The sequence below is a fragment of the Plectropomus leopardus genome, chromosome 7 (genome assembly GCF_026936395.1).
Source record: "Plectropomus leopardus strain MGB_pleo_1.0 chromosome 7, ASM2693639v1, whole genome shotgun sequence".
Classification (NCBI taxonomy): Eukaryota; Metazoa; Chordata; class Actinopteri; order Perciformes; family Serranidae; genus Plectropomus; species Plectropomus leopardus.
In genome coordinates, this window is record NC_142182.1 from 31,682,501 (window position 1) to 31,699,745 (window position 17,245).

At 37.4% G+C, this 17,245-nt stretch overlaps 2 protein-coding genes across 2 annotated transcripts in view; both read left to right on the forward strand.

Annotated features, from left to right (window-relative positions):
* Positions 1–994, forward strand: part of muc2.1 (mucin 2.1) — a 26,973-nt gene extending 25,979 nt beyond the window's left edge. The window contains exons 41-44 of the mRNA XM_088080504.1: positions 29–157; positions 262–301; positions 381–504; positions 641–994. Coding sequence (XP_087936630.1) covers positions 29–157; positions 262–301; positions 381–504; positions 641–851 — 504 coding nt within the window. The 3' untranslated portion in view covers positions 852–994. The remainder of the gene's footprint in view (positions 1–28; positions 158–261; positions 302–380; positions 505–640) is intronic.
* A 10,836-nt stretch (positions 995–11,830) lies between these two features.
* Positions 11,831–17,245, forward strand: part of LOC148189231 (uncharacterized) — a 31,890-nt gene continuing 26,475 nt past the window's right edge. The window contains 7 exon segments of the mRNA XM_088080507.1: positions 11,831–11,957; positions 12,118–12,156; positions 14,840–15,095; positions 15,190–15,304; positions 15,904–15,994; positions 16,088–16,215; positions 16,310–16,526. Coding sequence (XP_087936633.1) covers positions 11,879–11,957; positions 12,118–12,156; positions 14,840–15,095; positions 15,190–15,304; positions 15,904–15,994; positions 16,088–16,215; positions 16,310–16,526 — 925 coding nt within the window. The 5' untranslated portion in view covers positions 11,831–11,878.

The following is a 17,245-nucleotide window of genomic DNA, read 5'->3' on the forward strand; positions in this document are numbered from 1 at the left end:
TGTGTACATCCATGTCACCACTCTCCAGCCTGGAGATACCTGGGCACCACCTGAGAATAAGTGTCTGCATTACACCTGCATTAAGATCGGAAACACTTTAACAACATTCAATTCTCACATTGTCTGCCCGCCGTTCAACCCCAAAAACTGCCAACCTGTAAGTATCATTTTTGACTCCCAGCAGATTAATCTGGACTGTGTGTGTCTTTTAGAGCATTTGTTAGAACAAACTATGTTGATATTGTGAATTTTCCTCCTTAGGGCACTATTCAGACATCAGCAGATGGCTGCTGTAAAATTTGTGAGTATACCATTTACTTTACTTTTTGGCAGAAGGCATTTAAATGAAAACAAACTAACTGTGCGTCTGTTCTGAAAAGGTGTTGAGAAGGAGAACGGCTGCAAGTTAGTCTCCATGAAAAAACACATCACGCACAATAGATGCCAGTCTTACAATGAGGTGGATGTGCCATATTGTGAAGGATCCTGCAACACTTACACCATGTAAGGGTGATATTATGCCTATTTCTCATCTCTCTGAATACTCACAAACCATGAGGATGAGGAAATCGAAAGTTATCTAGATGCAGTTTGTGCAGATTTTGAGTTTATTAATCAGTCCTGCTTCTACTTTCTTCAGGTACTCTGCAGCAGCAGCTGCTATGGAGCATTCCTGCACCTGCTGTAGGGAGACACGCTCCAGCCGTCGCACCATTGACCTGCACTGCCTGAATGGAGATGTGGTTGCCTTCTCGTACATCCATGTGGAGCAATGTGGCTGCGGCAAAACAGCCTGCACCAAACCTGCTGCACCACCTGCTCGCAGCAGGCGAAGCTCCAAACGGGGTTGATATAAACACCTGTCATCACAGTCATGGATGCAGGACGTATACGTTTCTGTCAATATTGTCTTAACATCATTACATCTCTTACCAAGGAATTGCCTTTGTAGAGAGAATATTTACCAATTGATCAATTAAAATCATGCAACTCAGTTTGTCTTATCTCTTCTATTGTCTTGTTTGCTAAAAAACAACTTTTTTGTTTACTTGTTGTTTTGGTGTTTTGCTGTTTGATGTTATTCATACGCACAAAAATAACAGTTGTAATTATTTAAAAAAGCATTTATTATAAATTCACGCAGACCCAAAAGTTAAATCTTATGTGTTCCTTCAAAATAAAAGTATACTATCATTTTGTATCAAATTAAGCATGTTTGGCAAAATGAACAATGCAACTGAATCCAACAGGATGAAGCGTCTTGACTAGTTTGGTAAAGAGGATACGGTGAATATAGGTACAGACATGAGAGTGCTGTCCAAGGTGCTAAAGATGGAGAGAGATGGTTATCCTCTTGCATCGACAATACAGCCCTCGCTCTCTGTGCACATTACATTGTTTATTTGTGTAGGTATAGATTTGTGAGTAATTGGCCTTTAATAGCAAAATGATTTTGTGGGGACGAGGTCTGCTCTTTGAGGGAGCTCTCAATGAATCCCAGCAGTAAAGAAGATTCTGCCAGAGAACTAATAGACAGATACATTATCATTTAAATTTAGCTGTGAGCAGTGAAAAATGTTTTCTCTTCAGTGGATTTTATGTTTAAAAAAAACCAACTTATTCCAAACTAACATTAGCCTATAGATATTTTGTATTTTTTTTTGTTTTTATTTATTTACTTTTGGCTCAAGAGCATTTCACATGGTATGGAGTACAAACATTAAATACAAAAATAACAAGGGTATATGGCATGTACAAAATACAGCTAATGGCAGGACATTCTTCAAAAAAAGCATCTAGTTTACAGATAACTTTTGACCAGGGGCTCCATGGATCTCTAAAAGGTCTTAAAGGGCACTAAATTCATTTGTTTTTTTGTTGGTTTTTTTTGGCATTAAAAAGTCTAAATTGAATTTGCTTTAAGCAGGGGGAATCCTGTTACCTACAAAATTAACTTAAAATAGATTGAATAGATAGGTATTTTATGTAATACTTTGGCAAATGCCTTTCACTTAAATTCATTAATCTTATATTCTGAAATTCAAATACAATATTATACTCATCTCTTATCTCCTACACAATCATTATTACAGTGGTTGCAGATCCTCTGGTTTCTATCCAGCCTTTTATATCTTTTATATCTTCTAGTGACTTTAGGAAATCTGCTGTTGTTTACCCACAAATTACAAAGAGCCAGCCTATAATAATATAATAATATATAATAATAATCTAATGTAATGTTGTTTTTACAAAATGGTGGTCAGTGGCATTGTTGACTACAACCACAGTTTGTAAGTGTCATGTAATGTTAAGTTACTATTAAAATTCGGGATATTTTTTTCCAACTGTTAAGCTAAAGCTAATGTTAGCATGTGCACATTCACATTAGCTAACGTTACATTCATAATGTTATACGTCCGTTATTTCACAAATTTTCCTACATTATAAATTACTTTCTTTCTGTATGTGATAAGAAAGAAAATTATGTGACACTGGAATCTTTTACAGCGGGCAGCATACAGGATATATCTCTGTGGTTCTGAAATTACATGAAATGATTAACGTTAATAACCTAAAATAAAAACCTAAATAACCAACATTAGCTATCGTCATTCGGCTTTTATCTTTTTGAAAAAACTGATGCTCGTGTTAGTTTTGAGACTACAATAAAATACACGAGAGGCATGTACAGACTATTTTAACTTAGAAGTTCAATATGCCAAAATGACAAAGAAATATTGAAGTTCGGCAGTGGGAGCTCGCAAACTTGAAAAAATGATAGAAACACATATGAATGACAGTGTCAGGGAATATTAGTGCTTGTGTGTATTTTTTATTTGTCTCGTGTACAGCAAAAAGAGATTTATGCATATTTATGTATGTGAAACATGATAAGGAAAGTACACTATTTTCTTTTTAGTGAATATTTATTTTTAATCTAATATTGTTAATTTCAGGATATTTTCCATTGTCCACATGATCCAGATTTGTGCTGGTGTTGCACATAGTTATGGCTGGGCAATATGTACATCAATATTATATTCATATCATGATATGAGACTAGATATCATCTTAGATTTTTATTATAATAACATTATATAAATAACAAGTATTGTCTTTTCCTAGTTTTAAAGGCTGCATTTACAGTCAAGTATGATTTTCTGAAGTTGTTTTAGCTGTTCTGTTATCAAGCTTAATCTTTAAATTCACATTACGAGTGATAGTCCGGCAGGAGAAATAGATTTTGCGTCATTTTTGGTTTACCTTTTCTTCATGTGCTGTTTCTTGAGAAGGGAAGATAAGTATTTCTGTATACTTAAACAAGAGTTGTGCATTTTTCTCAATAAACCATAGCCTTTTAAGTCTAGCAGGAGAAATAGGTTCCTGTATACCTGACTGACATTTTTTTAAACCTGTTTTATTAGGACCCTAATGGTGTCAAGCCGAGAATTTTCCTTGTTGCTTAGGTCAACTCAGTGCCCATGGGGTTTGTTTGGCGACCATGGTGAATTGATGTCCACGTGTATGGCTAAACCTTGGTTTTCATAGCTTCTGAACCAGACAACATACAGAGAAAAAATGAACCCACTTTTTTATATAATTTTGACATTAGGAATCAAATGAAAAGGTCATTTACATAACACAACCACTCTTTATTGGTAAAAAAAAAGGCCCATAACAATAAAACTGTTATTCTGTTTCGCAGTAATTGCAATAGCCAAATGAAACATGTTTATGCTCTCATATCAAATGCAAGGTTATTAAATGGATGAGGTTTATGTGCCAGGATGAGTCATTTCATTTTGGGGAGAAAGACCTCAGGTACCAATTGCACAAACCAATAGCACCTTATTACAACCTCAATCCCAAAAAGTTGTGATGCTGTGTTAACCTTAAAAAAATCCAAATGCGGTAATTTGTAAATCCATTTCAATATTCAGTTAAATCCAGCATAGACAGGGCCATTCAAGTACCTGCATTTTCTTACTATGAAGCCACGTTGTTGGGGCATGTGCAGAATGGGGTTCATCGTCTTGCTGCAATAAGCGGGGGCGTCCCTGAAAAAGACCTTGTCTGGATGGCAACATATGTTACTCCTAAACCTGTATCTACCTGTCAGCATTTATGGCACCTTCACTGATGTGCAAGTTACCCATGAGGCCATGGGCAATAACAACCCCACATTTCATCACAGATGCTAACTTTTGAAATTTGAGCTGGTAACACTGTGGATTGTTCTGCTGCTCTTTGCCTGCTTCGTCATTATATCCATGTAACTGATGGTTGTTTTTCAAAAATCTTAGGGAGGGAGTTGAAAAAATGTGATTGATGCCAATGCCATTATCAATCCTGCATACTGCCATCTTTTCAGCATCAAAGAAACTTTTTTATTTTCTTTGATTCTGAACACAGTGTAGATAAAATGAGAGAATATTTGCACAGAATTCTTTTCTTTTAGGTTTCCTTACATCTGCCTGGCCTGCCTGTTTGGCACTCATGTTATAATAACAGGATATGTACCCTTAGCAACAGGCGAGCTGCTCGCTTGGAAGCAATAGCACTGGTGCATACAGTGTCAAATACACGGCTTCCTTGGAATTAAAGTCCATGTTGTGTGGAAAGATGTCTGTCATAAAAACACACCCACACTGATGAAGGGATATAAGTTTAAAGGTGTATGATTTCGATGGAGCTAATACTTAACTGAAAACATTTCTTTTCCCATCCCAAATTCTCATTTTAGCTACCTTAAGTTAAATTTATTAGCACATCCACAAGGGACATTGTGAGCCAATGCTCTTTTTCAAACTTTAGCTGTATATAGAGATGGCATCTATAAATACTAAATTAGTATTTACAGTGTTGGTATTTAGAGGTGGCATCTTTACATACAGTCAGGTCTGAAGAAGAGCGTTAGCCCGAAACAATCAATTGTGGATGTGCCAATAAATTGCATTTAAGTGCATTACATTGTGCAGACCTTATTTTTATGTTTTTTAAACCTACTTTCCCCCCCAAAGAAAACTGATCAGTCAGCCAGTCATAATCAGGATTGATAATGGCATTGGCATCAAACACATTTTTTCAAGTCCCATCCCTAAGATTCAGAAAAATAACCATCGGTTACGTGGATACAATGACTAAGTGGTTAAAGACAAGCAAAGAGCAGCAGAACAATCCACAGTGTTACCAGCTCAAATTTCAAAAGCTAGCATCTGTGATGAAATGTGGGGTTGTTATTGCCCATGGCCTCATGGGTAACTTGCACATCAGTGAAGGTGCCATAAATGCTGACAGGTAGATACAGGTTTAGGAGTAACATATGTTGCCATCCAGACAAGGTCTTTTTCAGGGACGCCCCCGCTTATTGCAGCAAGACGATGAACCTCATTCTGCACACGCCCCAACAACGTGGCTTCATAGTAAGAAAATGCAGGTACTTGAATGGCCCTGTCTATGCTGGATTTAACTGAATATAGGTTGAAATGGATTTACAAATTATTGCATTTTGATTTTATTTAAGGTTAACACAGCGTCACAACTTTTTGGGATTGAGGTTGTAATAAGGTGCTATTGGTTTGTGCAATTGGTACCTGAGGTCTTTCTCCCCAAAATGAAATGACTCATCCTGGCACATAAACCTCATCCATTTAATAACCTTGCATTTGATATGAGAGCATAAACATGTTTCATTTGGCTATTGCAATTACTGCAAAACAGTTTTATTGTTATGGGTCTTAAATGTGTAATTTGGCTGGGATTTTTTTTACCAATAAAGAGTGGTTGTATTATGTTAATGACCGTTTCATTTGATTCCTGATGTCAAAATTATATGAAAAAGTGGATTCATTTTTTCTCTGTATGTTGTCTGGTTCAGAAGTTATGAAAACCAATGTTTTTGCCATAAGTCAAGTCAAGTCAAGTCAATTTTATTTATAGAGCCCATTATCACAAAACATGGTTTGCCTCAGAGGGCTTTAAAGCGTACAACATCCCTCTGCCCTTAGACCCTCACATCACCCAGGAAGAGCGGTAGAGGATGATGAGGGATCCCTCTTCCAGGATGGACAGACGTGCAATAGATGCTGTAAATAACAAATGATATGCAATCATGGCAAAAAGGAAAGAGAAAGAGAGAGGGAGGAGGGGGGGAGAGGGGGAGAGAGGCACAGCAATAATGTAAACAGATGCATGTCATAATACAATAATGATAGGAGCAAAATTATCAAATGCACTCTATGGTGATATTGTGGGTCATTGTGGGTCTGTGATGATATTGATAAAAGTCTCAACCAGGACCGAGAGCACGATCAGGGCGAGCGGGGGGTACAGTATCAGTAGAGCCACAGCACGAGCACAACCAAAGGCATGACAGATATCACCACGATCAGGCACAGCCAGGGTTGCAGCCGGGATCCAGGAAAGCTAGGAAACAAGGGAGCAGGAATGCTCCGCAGAGGCAAGGGGATTAGCATAGTTCAGTTCAACAGAACCAAGGTGGTGAGCAGTAAAAAGGATCTCAATGAGGATCTTAGAGTCGCTGATCAGCAATTACAACTTAAATATGAATGCCAGAGAGCAGTAACAGAGCCAGAAAGAAAGAGAGAGGAAGCAGAGACAGATACATTATCATTTAAATTAAGCTGTGAGCAGTGAAAAATGTTGTGATGCTTTTTTAAAGTGTTTTCTCTTCAGTGGATTTTATGTTTAAAAAAACCCCAACATATTCCAAACTAATGTTAGCCTATAGATATTTTGTATTTTTTTTTGTTTTTGTTTATTTACTTTTGGCTCAAGAGCATTTCACATGGTATGGAGTACAAACATTAAATACAAAAATAACAAGGGTATACGGCATGCACAAAATACAGCTAATGGCAGGACATTCTTCAAAAAAAGCACCTAGTTTACAGATAACTTTTGGCTTATCTAATTGTAAAAACCAGGGGCTCCATGGATCTATGAAAAGTCTTGAAGGGCACTGAATTCATTATTCTAAAAATACTGCCTTATATGTTTTTTGGGGGGGGTCAGTGTAGGTTATTGCAAAATTGGTCTTAAATTTGATTCTGAGGGGAATTATGGATGTTTTAAATTGAAATTGCTTTAAGCAGGGGGAATCCTGTTACCTACAAAATTAACTTAAAATAGATTGAATAGATTGGTAGTTTAAATAATACTTTGGCAAATGCCTTTCACTTAAATTCATTAATCTTATATTCTGAAATTCAAATACAATATTATACTCATCTCTTATCTCCTACACAATCATTATTACAGTGGTTGCAGATCCTCTGGTTTCTATCCAGCCTTTTATATCTTTTATATCTTCTAGTGACTTTAGGAAATCTGCTGTTGTTTACCCACAAATTACAAAGAGCCAGCCTGTACTTTTGGTTTTCATGTGACAGATACTTTTCCAGTTTAAACACGTGTTTAAATTCTTCATATGTATGACATGATGTTGTACTTCTGAGCTCACTTTCCATTTTTGAATGGACTGATCTTATCAGCTTGCTCCATTTCTTCATGTCAACACAGTGAAAAACCAAACCCTTTTTATGGCTGCACCATCCCTTCAAACAGAAATATTTTAGATATGTTGTCGTTCACAATTTTATACATATTTTCACCTAAATTCAGGCTAAGGTATTTGCAGCAGGGGGGTGTCACCCTGTCTGTCAGAACAGCATTGAGGTCAGAGGTCAACGACAGCTTCCTGGAACCCAATCAATGCAGCCTTGCTGGAAGGAAAAGTTGATGAGTAATGTTTATTTTTAATGGATTATTCTAATAACCTAATGTAATGTTGTTTTTACAAAATGGTGGTCAGTGGCATTGTTGACTACAACCACAGTTTGTAAGTGTCATGTAATGTTAAGTTACTATTAAAATTCGGGATATTTTTTTCCAACTGTTAAGCTAAAGCTAATGTTAGCATGAGCACATTTGCATTAGCTAACGTTACATTCATAATGTTATACGTCCGTTATTTCACAAATTTTCCTACATTATAAATTACTTTCTTTCTGTATGTGATAAGAAAGAAAATTATGTGACACTGGAATCTTTTACAGCGGGCAGCATACAGGATATATCTCTGTGGTTCTGAAATTACATGAAATGATTAACGTTAGCTAAATAACCAACATTAGCTATCGTCATTCGGCTTTTATCTTTTTGAAAAAACTGATGCTCGTGTTAGTTTTGAGACTACAATAAAATACACGAGAGGCATGTACAGACTATTTTAACGCAGAAGTTCAATATGCCAAAATGACAAAGAAATATTGAAGTTCGGCAGTGGGAGCTCGCAAACTTGAAAAAATGATAGAAACACATATGAATGACAGTGTCAGGGAATATTAGTGCTTGTGTGTATTTTTTATTTGTCTCGTGTACAGCAAAAAGAGATTTAAGCATATTTATGTGTGTGAAACATGATAAGGAAAGTACACTATTTTCTTTTTAGTGAATATTTATTTTTAATCTAATATTGTTAATTTCAGGATATTTTCCATTGTCCACATGATCCAGATTTGTGCTGGTGTTGCACATAGTTATGGCTGGGCAATATGTACATCAATATTATATTCATATCATGATATGAGACTAGATATCATCTTAGATTTTTATTATAATAACATTATATAAATAACAAGTATTGTCTTTTCCTGGTTTTAAAGGCTGCATTTACAGTCAAGTATGATTTTCTGAAGTTGTTTTAGCTGTTCTGTTATCAAGCTTAATCTTTAAATTCACATTACGAGTGATAGTCCGGCAGGAGAAATAGATTTTGCGTCATTTTTGGTTTACCTTTTCTTCATGTGCTGTTTCTTGAGAGGGGAAGATAAGTATTTCTGTATACCTCAACAAGAGTTGTGCATTTTTCTCAATAAACCATAGCCTTTTAAGTCTAGCAGGAGAAATAGGTTCCTGTATACCTGACTGACATTTTTTTAAACCTGTTTTATTAGGACCCTAATGGTGTCAAGCCGAGAATTTTCCTTGTTGCTTAGGTCAACTCAGTGCCCATGGGGTTTGTTTGGCGACCATGGTGAATTGATGTCCACGTGTATGGCTAAACCTTGGTTTTCATAGCTTCTGAACCAGACAACATACAGAGAAAAAATGAACCCACTTTTTTATATAATTTTGACATTAGGAATCAAATGAAAAGGTCATTTACATAATACAACCACTCTTTATTGGTAAAAAAAAAAAAAAATCCCAGCCAAATTACACATTTAACATAAACAATAAAACTGTTAACAATAAAACTGTTATTCTGTTTCGCAGTAATTGCAATAGCCAAATGAAATAAGTTTATGCTCTCATATCAAATGCAAGGTTATTAAATGGATGAGGTTTATGTGCCAGGATGAGTCATTTCATTTTGGGGAGAAAGACCTCAGGTACCAATTGCACAAACCAATAGCACCTTATTACAACCTCAATCCCAAAAAGTTGTGATGCTGTGTTAACCTTAAAAAAATCCAAATGCGGTAATTTGTAAATCCATTTCAACCTATATTCAGTTAAATCCAGCATAGACAGGGCCATTCAAGTACCTGCATTTTCTTACTATGAAGCCATGTTGTTGGGGCATGTGCAGAATGGGGTTCATCGTCTTGCTGCAATAAGCGGGGGCGTCCCTGAAAAAGACCTTGTCTGGATGGCAACATATGTTACTCCTAAACCTGTATCTACCTGTCAGCATTCATGGCACCTTCACTGATGTGCAAGTTACCCATGAGGCCATGGGCAATAACAACCCCACATTTCATCACAGATGCTAGCTTTTGAAATATGAGCTGGTTAACACAACGTCACAACTTTTTGGGATTGAGGTTGTAATATCCATTTATTTAAACCTTGCATTTGATATGAGAGCATAAACATGTTTCATTTGGCTATTGCAATTACTGCAAAACAGTTTTATTGTTATGGGTCTTAAATGTGTCATTTGGCTGGGATTTTTTTTTACCAATAAAGAGTAGTTGTATTATGTTAATGACTGTTTCATTTGATTCCTGATGTCAAAATTATATGAAAAAGTGGGTTCATTTTTTCTCTGTATGTTGTCTGGTTCAGAAGTTATGAAAACCAAGGTTTTTGCCATAAGTCAAGTCAAGTCAAGTCAAGTCAAGTCAAGTCAAGTCAGTTTTATTTATAGAGTAGTAGAGTAGAAGAAACCTCAGGAAGAGCGGAAGAGGATGATGAGGGATCCCTCTTCCAGGATGGACAGACGTGCAATAGATGCTGTAAATAACAAATGATATGCAATCATGGCAAAAAGGAAAGAGAAAGAGAGAGGGAGGAGAGGGAGAGAGGGGGAGAGAGGCACAGCAATAATGTCAACAGATGCATGTCATAATACAATAATGACAGGAGCAAAATTATCAAATGCACTCTATGGTGATATTGTGGGTCATTGTGGGTCTATGATGATATTGATAAAAGTCTCATGCATATATTGATACGGAGGTGTCCAAAGGCATGATCACAGCATCTGCGCAACCAGGGCCGAGAGCACGATCAGGGCGAGCGGGGGGTACAGTATCAGTAGAGCCACAGCACGAGCACAACCAAAGGCATGACAGATATCACCACGATCAGGCACAGCCAGGGTTGCAGCCGGGATCCAGGAAAGCTAGGAAACAAGGGAGCAGGAATGCTCCGCAGAGGCAAGGGGATTAGCATAGATCAGTTCAACAGAACCAAGGTGGTGAGCAGTAAAAAGGATAAGCACTCAATGAGGATCTTAGAGTCACTGATCAGCAATTACAACTTAAATATGAATGCCAGAGAGCAGTAACAGAGCCAGAAAGAAAGAGAGAGGAAGCAGAGCCAGAAAGAAAGAGAGAGGAAGCAGAGCCAGAGTGGCAGGTCTGAACGGACTCAAAACCATCCCCGCCGGATCGGGCTGAAATCTCTGCCACCTCTCCCTCCTCCCTGTCACACGGACGGGGATTTCAACTCCACAAGTGGACATGAATTCAACATGACTGCCAAACAAACCCCATGGGCCCTGAGTTGACCGAAGCAACAAGGAAAATTCTCAGCTTGAAAAAATTGTTATTCGGGTATACGGGAACCTATTTCTCCTGCTGGACTTAAAAGGCGATGGTTTATTGAGAAAGATGCACAACTGTTTAAGTATATAGAAATACTAAATTCTTCCCCTCTCAAGAAACAGCACAAAAAGGTAAACCAAAGATAAAGCACACAGTGCAGGGCATCACCAACTGACACAACACGACAGACGAATTTAAAAAGGTTGTTCTCACTTATATGACATGTTAGTCCTTCTCAAAGATCAACATGAAAATGGAGCTGTGGGGACTGAGAGTGTGGAATAATTTACCACTTCATATTATATGAGCCCAGAGATTTGTAAGTCTTTGCTGAAGACCCACTTCTTCTTGTTTGCCTTGTACTTTTATTGAGCCGTTCATCCCTCGTATTTGTATCTGATTAATTATTTCGTATGTTTGTTTTTACTTGTGCATGTATGTCTGTTTCTTTGTTGGACTTCTGAATATTTTTAATGACTATTTATTTTGTCCACTACTTTGGTACAGCACTTTGGTCAACCTTTGTTGTTTTTAATTGTGCTATATAAATAAGTGTGACTTTAAACTTGACCTTGGACAAGATGCTTTGTGACACAGACATATAAAGAGGGAATGTTATCATAAGCAACCTCTTCATGGGTGTGATCATAATGGAGATGAAAACCATGATGTTTACACCTTAAAAGTCTCTCCTACCCCTCCTAAACTGCAAACACTTGATGAGCTATATTACATGTCAGAGGTGATGTGGGACCAGTTTGCTCAACCATCTCTGTCAGGACAGGGTCGACTCGAGGATCATGAGAACAGCCAGGATGTTACTTGAATGGGTGATACCGTGGCTTACCCTCTACCTTGGACTGTGTGCAGCCAACATGGGTAAGTATGCTTGATGGTCCACAAAGCATACTTACTGCATATATTAAATCCAGCTGGACATCGAGTGTGAAGGAACCTATCCGGGGAAGACAATTTTACAATCTTAACCTCAATATCACGCTTTTGTCTGACATTATTAATAGTGTCTTTGTTTTTTCAGTCATGGTTCAGACGATGACCAAAATTCCAGTAATTAAAGGTAAGATTGTTTTCCAAAGTTGAAACATAACAAACAAAAAACCATATACAGTTTGATCTACAGTTTATTATTAATAATAATAATAATAATAATAATGATCTTTTTTTATATAGCAATTTTCAAGTTTAAGCACAAAGTGCTTCCCAAATAAAAAGGTTTACAGAATAAAATAAATGTCCGACACTCATGCCACCGCCTCCCTGCCCTGTAAGTTATTTTATTAGTCTCCACAAACTAGAAGTGGGACCCACTAACAACGACCAGATCTGCAGTACATGGGGAAACTATCACTTTAAGACTTTCAATGAAGATTTCTTCCAGCTGCCCTACACTTGCAACTACATCTTTGCGTCTGAGTGCGAGGAAAGCTATGATAGTTTCAACATTCATTTCCAATGGCAGGAGACGGATGGGCACGCCACTATTGAGAAGGTCACCATGAAACTGGAGTCATGCTAGTCCAGTAAACATGGTGTTTCAATCATGTTTACTGGACTAGCAAAAACAGACATCCTGTCTGGTCTATGTCACAGTTACGCTCAGTTGCCACTTTAGGATGTACACATCAGGGGTCAGCCAATACTGGTTTTTCAGGGCCGAAACCAATACCAGTTATCAGTGATTAACGAGACCGATAACCGATATTTGGAACCAATATGCATTTCCAATAAAAATGAAAATCTTTCAGTCAATATCTAGAATTTGTACAATAACAAACTCCAACACAAAACTTTGTTTAAATGCCTTTAGCAAATGTTTCATCAAAACTGAAACATTTCACATCGTAAACAACAAGTTCCCAGCAACTTTTCTTTGTAAAATCAACTGAAAATTGAAATAAAAAAATGAATAAAAATAGCTCCCTAAGGTTTTACAGAGTTTAAATTCCCCCATGCTGACAGTTCCTTTGACAGTACTTTTTAATTAATTAATTTTATCTGCAATCATTTAAATAATATGCTGGTACAGATAACTGGAAAAATGCCAGATATCGGCCCCAATAAGCAGCCAGGCTGATAATCTGTCGACCCCGAGAACACATACCTTAATCCATGCAGCTTTCATGAGAAGGTTATAATACTAAGGTTTTGTTGTTTATTCAAATCTTATTTTAAGACTCATCTTAATTATAGAGATGACCCTCAGTTTCAATGATGCCGAGTGAGAGCAAGGACATAAAAATAATCATTAAGCAAAAACATGCAACCCAGTTAATATAAAAATACAATCTTACAAAAACAACAAACATTGAATAAACAAGTATTGAATATCCACAAGTTATAATACCTGGTAATAAATATGCTATGGTGTAGATGTGTAGTTAAAATGCATTTACAGTCAATAAAACAAGAAATAAGGAGTTTAAAAAGTGATTATAGTGGCAGAAATTCAACTTTATTGTCACTTTGCAGACTTTATTGTGTGGTGATGTTAAATTCTAGAATGTTATATTGATAGATATTAAAATTCTGTCCAACCCATATACTCTTCATCAATAAGGGTCAACGAAAAAGTTTAAGAATGTTGTATTTAAAAAAGCTTGGTGGGTATCACAAATGAGAAGCTTTATCATGACTTGAAAGTTGTAATTCTGAACAGAAAGTTTGGCTCTCTGACATGTAACGTTAACGTCACCTCCCACATTGGAACCGGTACCTCTTTAATTGGATCCTTCACCTTCTGTGTTAATATAAAATGTGTCAGTGCATTTTTGTTTAATATTTAATGTTACCTGTCTTGTCAGCCTTTATTTCCCACTGAAGTCGCACAGTGTTTGCCAATTTTAGATGTAGAGAGATGGAGCAGTTCAGGCACCAGCACGTGGAGCTGATGATGTGATTTGAAACTGCGGTTTGAATTAAGATAGCCTGCCATCAGCGGCAAGGAGGAAATTGGTAAATAGCAAAAAAGACCACAGAGTTTGTTTAATTTCCTCAAATTAGCCGACCAGTCGGATCTTAAGCAGGCTAAAGTCATTTCAGCGGATCAACGGTGTGGAGACCCGGCGCAGTGATTGCTAAAGGACAATGAACTGGCAATGGGTGCTCCCAGTGCCCTGATGTATTTATTTATGCTAATCAAAATGTCATATAAATTACAATTTCATTTTATATTGTTACTATTTTACATTTTTTATCAGTTATTATCATAATTATTATGATCATAATACATGCTGTAATACTTACTGAAAATGAAGTTATGCCATTCTGCCTTGTTGACACTGGGGCTGTTCATACGTATGTCTGCAATCTATATCTGCCTATCTGTGCTGTGTTTCGTGCTCAAGCATATCCCAGCTGACTCTGGGTGTGACAGGGTTGGACAATAATCCTGTCATAAAAACATAAATTTAATAACTTGAACATATTATAAACCAATTCATGTATAAATATAAAGGGCTGTCATGTGCAGTCCGACTATTACCTGCTGTGGTGAAAACAAGCCAACAGCGGCAACCATGAAGTGGCCAAGCATGTGGTTGTGTTTCCTTGCTTTGTCTGTTGTCAGTGTAACCGATGTCCAAGCCAGACAGGGTAAGACTTGGGTTGCTATTGGACATTGTCTCAATGGGTCATTTTATTAATACATATACATCAATAATCTGTAGCACTGTCTTCAGTGTCTGTCACTTAGAGCATTTAGTAACTCAGATTGTTTTTTTACGCTTTGAAATCTTCTCCAGTTCGCAACCATGTCAGCAGCATCTGCAGCACTTGGGGCAGAGAGCACTTCAAGACGTTCGACGGCGACGTGTACCAGTTCCCTGGAATGTGTGAGTACAACCTGGTGTCCGATTCCCACAAGTCCTACCAGGAGTTCTCCGTGCACATGAAGAGGACGGACAAAGATGGAAACCCTACAGTCAGTTATGTGGTGGTCACCATCAATGACCTTTTGTTCCACATCACCAAGGATGTTGTCACTGTCGACGACAAACCGTAAGTTAAATACAATATATAACCCATGAAAGCAACTGTGCTTCTCTTCTCTTCTCTGATTGTGCATTATAATAATTAGATTTTTTTTCTCCAGTATCAAACTGCCATACTACAATGCAGGGGTGCAAGTGGAAAAAAATGCTGTTTACATCAAGCTCCAATCTAAAGTCGGCATCACTGTCATGTGGAACGGGGACGATGCAGTCATGGTATGATACACCAGGCAAGGATAATAATGATAATAATAAAAGCTAGGACGAAGGTAGCGCTTTTCTAGGTACTGAAAGAGGCTTTACAGAAAATGCAAAATAGAGAATACAAAATACTGAAAAACGCTGACACGAACAAAACAGACACAAATAAAGGAACAGAATACAAAAGCAAAATTTTGAGGGTGTGACATTTCAGATTTGGGGAAGCAGTGGGAGACATGTATTGTAGGCTTCTTTGGAAAGGTGGATTTTGAGCACACAGCTCTCATTAAAGTGTCTTGCATGAGACACATTCAACATACTGTATGAAATTTATTGTAATACTTGAAAAAAAATGGAAACTCCTTTATGATCATTTATTTTTGAAGATTAGAGCATATTTGTCTTTTTTTAGTGTAACTGACTGACCTCACACATAAAATAATGTCTGTATATTTCCCTTATATTTCTCAGCTCAAACTATGATAATATCAAATTCCAATCACAATGTGTATTTGTGATTTTATGAGGCAAATACAGCTTACTAGTGTTTTGCTTGCTTCAGTTTTATTTAAATTGTAAGAAAACACTCGTTCCAAGCTCTCGCTGTGTTGTAGGTGGAACTGGATACTGATTATGCGAATCGTACTTGTGGACTTTGTGGAGACTTCAATGGTGTTCCCGTCAAGAATGAGTTCATTCATAATGGTATGTATGGTTATATTCTGTTAATGTACTAATGCATTTTTACAGTCATCCACTCTTTCTTTGATTTAACACTGCAGTTACAATCACATGCAGGTCGCAAAATCAGCCCCATTGAGTTAGGCAACAAAAATAAAGTCCATCGTCCAAACGATGATTGTGAGGACCCTGATGAAGAGGACAATGAATCAACTGAGGCTGTGCAGGATTCATGCAAGGAGTTTGTGAGTTTATCGTCTCCTGAGTGTTAGCAGCAGTGCTGTTTGAGAATATACACAGGTAGCATCTGTAACTTTGTCTCTTTTTTTTAACTTTTAGCGAACGACCTGCAGCCAGATGCTGAGTTCACAGCCGTGGAGCTCCTGCACCAGTCTGATTAGCCCTGAACCTTACATCCAGGCCTGTGTGCAGGACATGTGTGGCTGCACCAACAGCACCAATGACGTCTGTGTCTGCAGCACACTGTCTGAGTTCTCCCGACAGTGTTCCCATGCAGGAGGACAGCCTCCCAACTGGAGGACACCTCAGTTCTGTGGTAACGTGTCATATTCTCTTTACTGTTATGTTATCTTTTTTTCATTTTATACAGTACGAGAAGGTACAAAAGCACTGCAGTCAGCTCAGTGAAAAGCTAATTGTTCTTTGCATAAAAGGTGTAATGCAGTTCAAGCTTAAGAACATTATATTCTACTAGGAAAACAAAAGCACTTCAGAGCTGTTCAAAGAAAGGCCAGATATGTCTCCTTTTTTGGCCGACTTTTAATTAATGAGATTTAAAATGTAGCAATAAACACATCAGTGTGGTTAAACCTGCATAAGTGCAATAAAATAAGTACAGAAAAAAATATATTACTGTTACACTCAAGGAGAAAATCAATTGAGTTAATCCCCCCTTGATAAAATTTTGAATAATTCACATAAACTCCCACCTAGACCCTTCTCCATTAACACTCTTTGGTGTGGCCCCAGCAGATGCTCCTCTCAGTGGGTGTAATATACTGATGGCCTTTTGCTCTCTGCTGGCCAAAAAGATGATATTAGCCAAATGGAAAGACTCTGTTCGACCATCTTATTCCCAAAGGATAAGAGAGGTTTTGTGTTATGTCCATGTAGAGAAAATCAGATATATGAATAGAGGGTCCACCAGAATATTCTTTGCCTCTTGGCAACCATTTCTTTTTTTTGTTGAAAATATGGCAGCTACCAGCATATCTGTGTGACTCCTTTTTTTTTTTTAATAAAAAGCTTTATTAT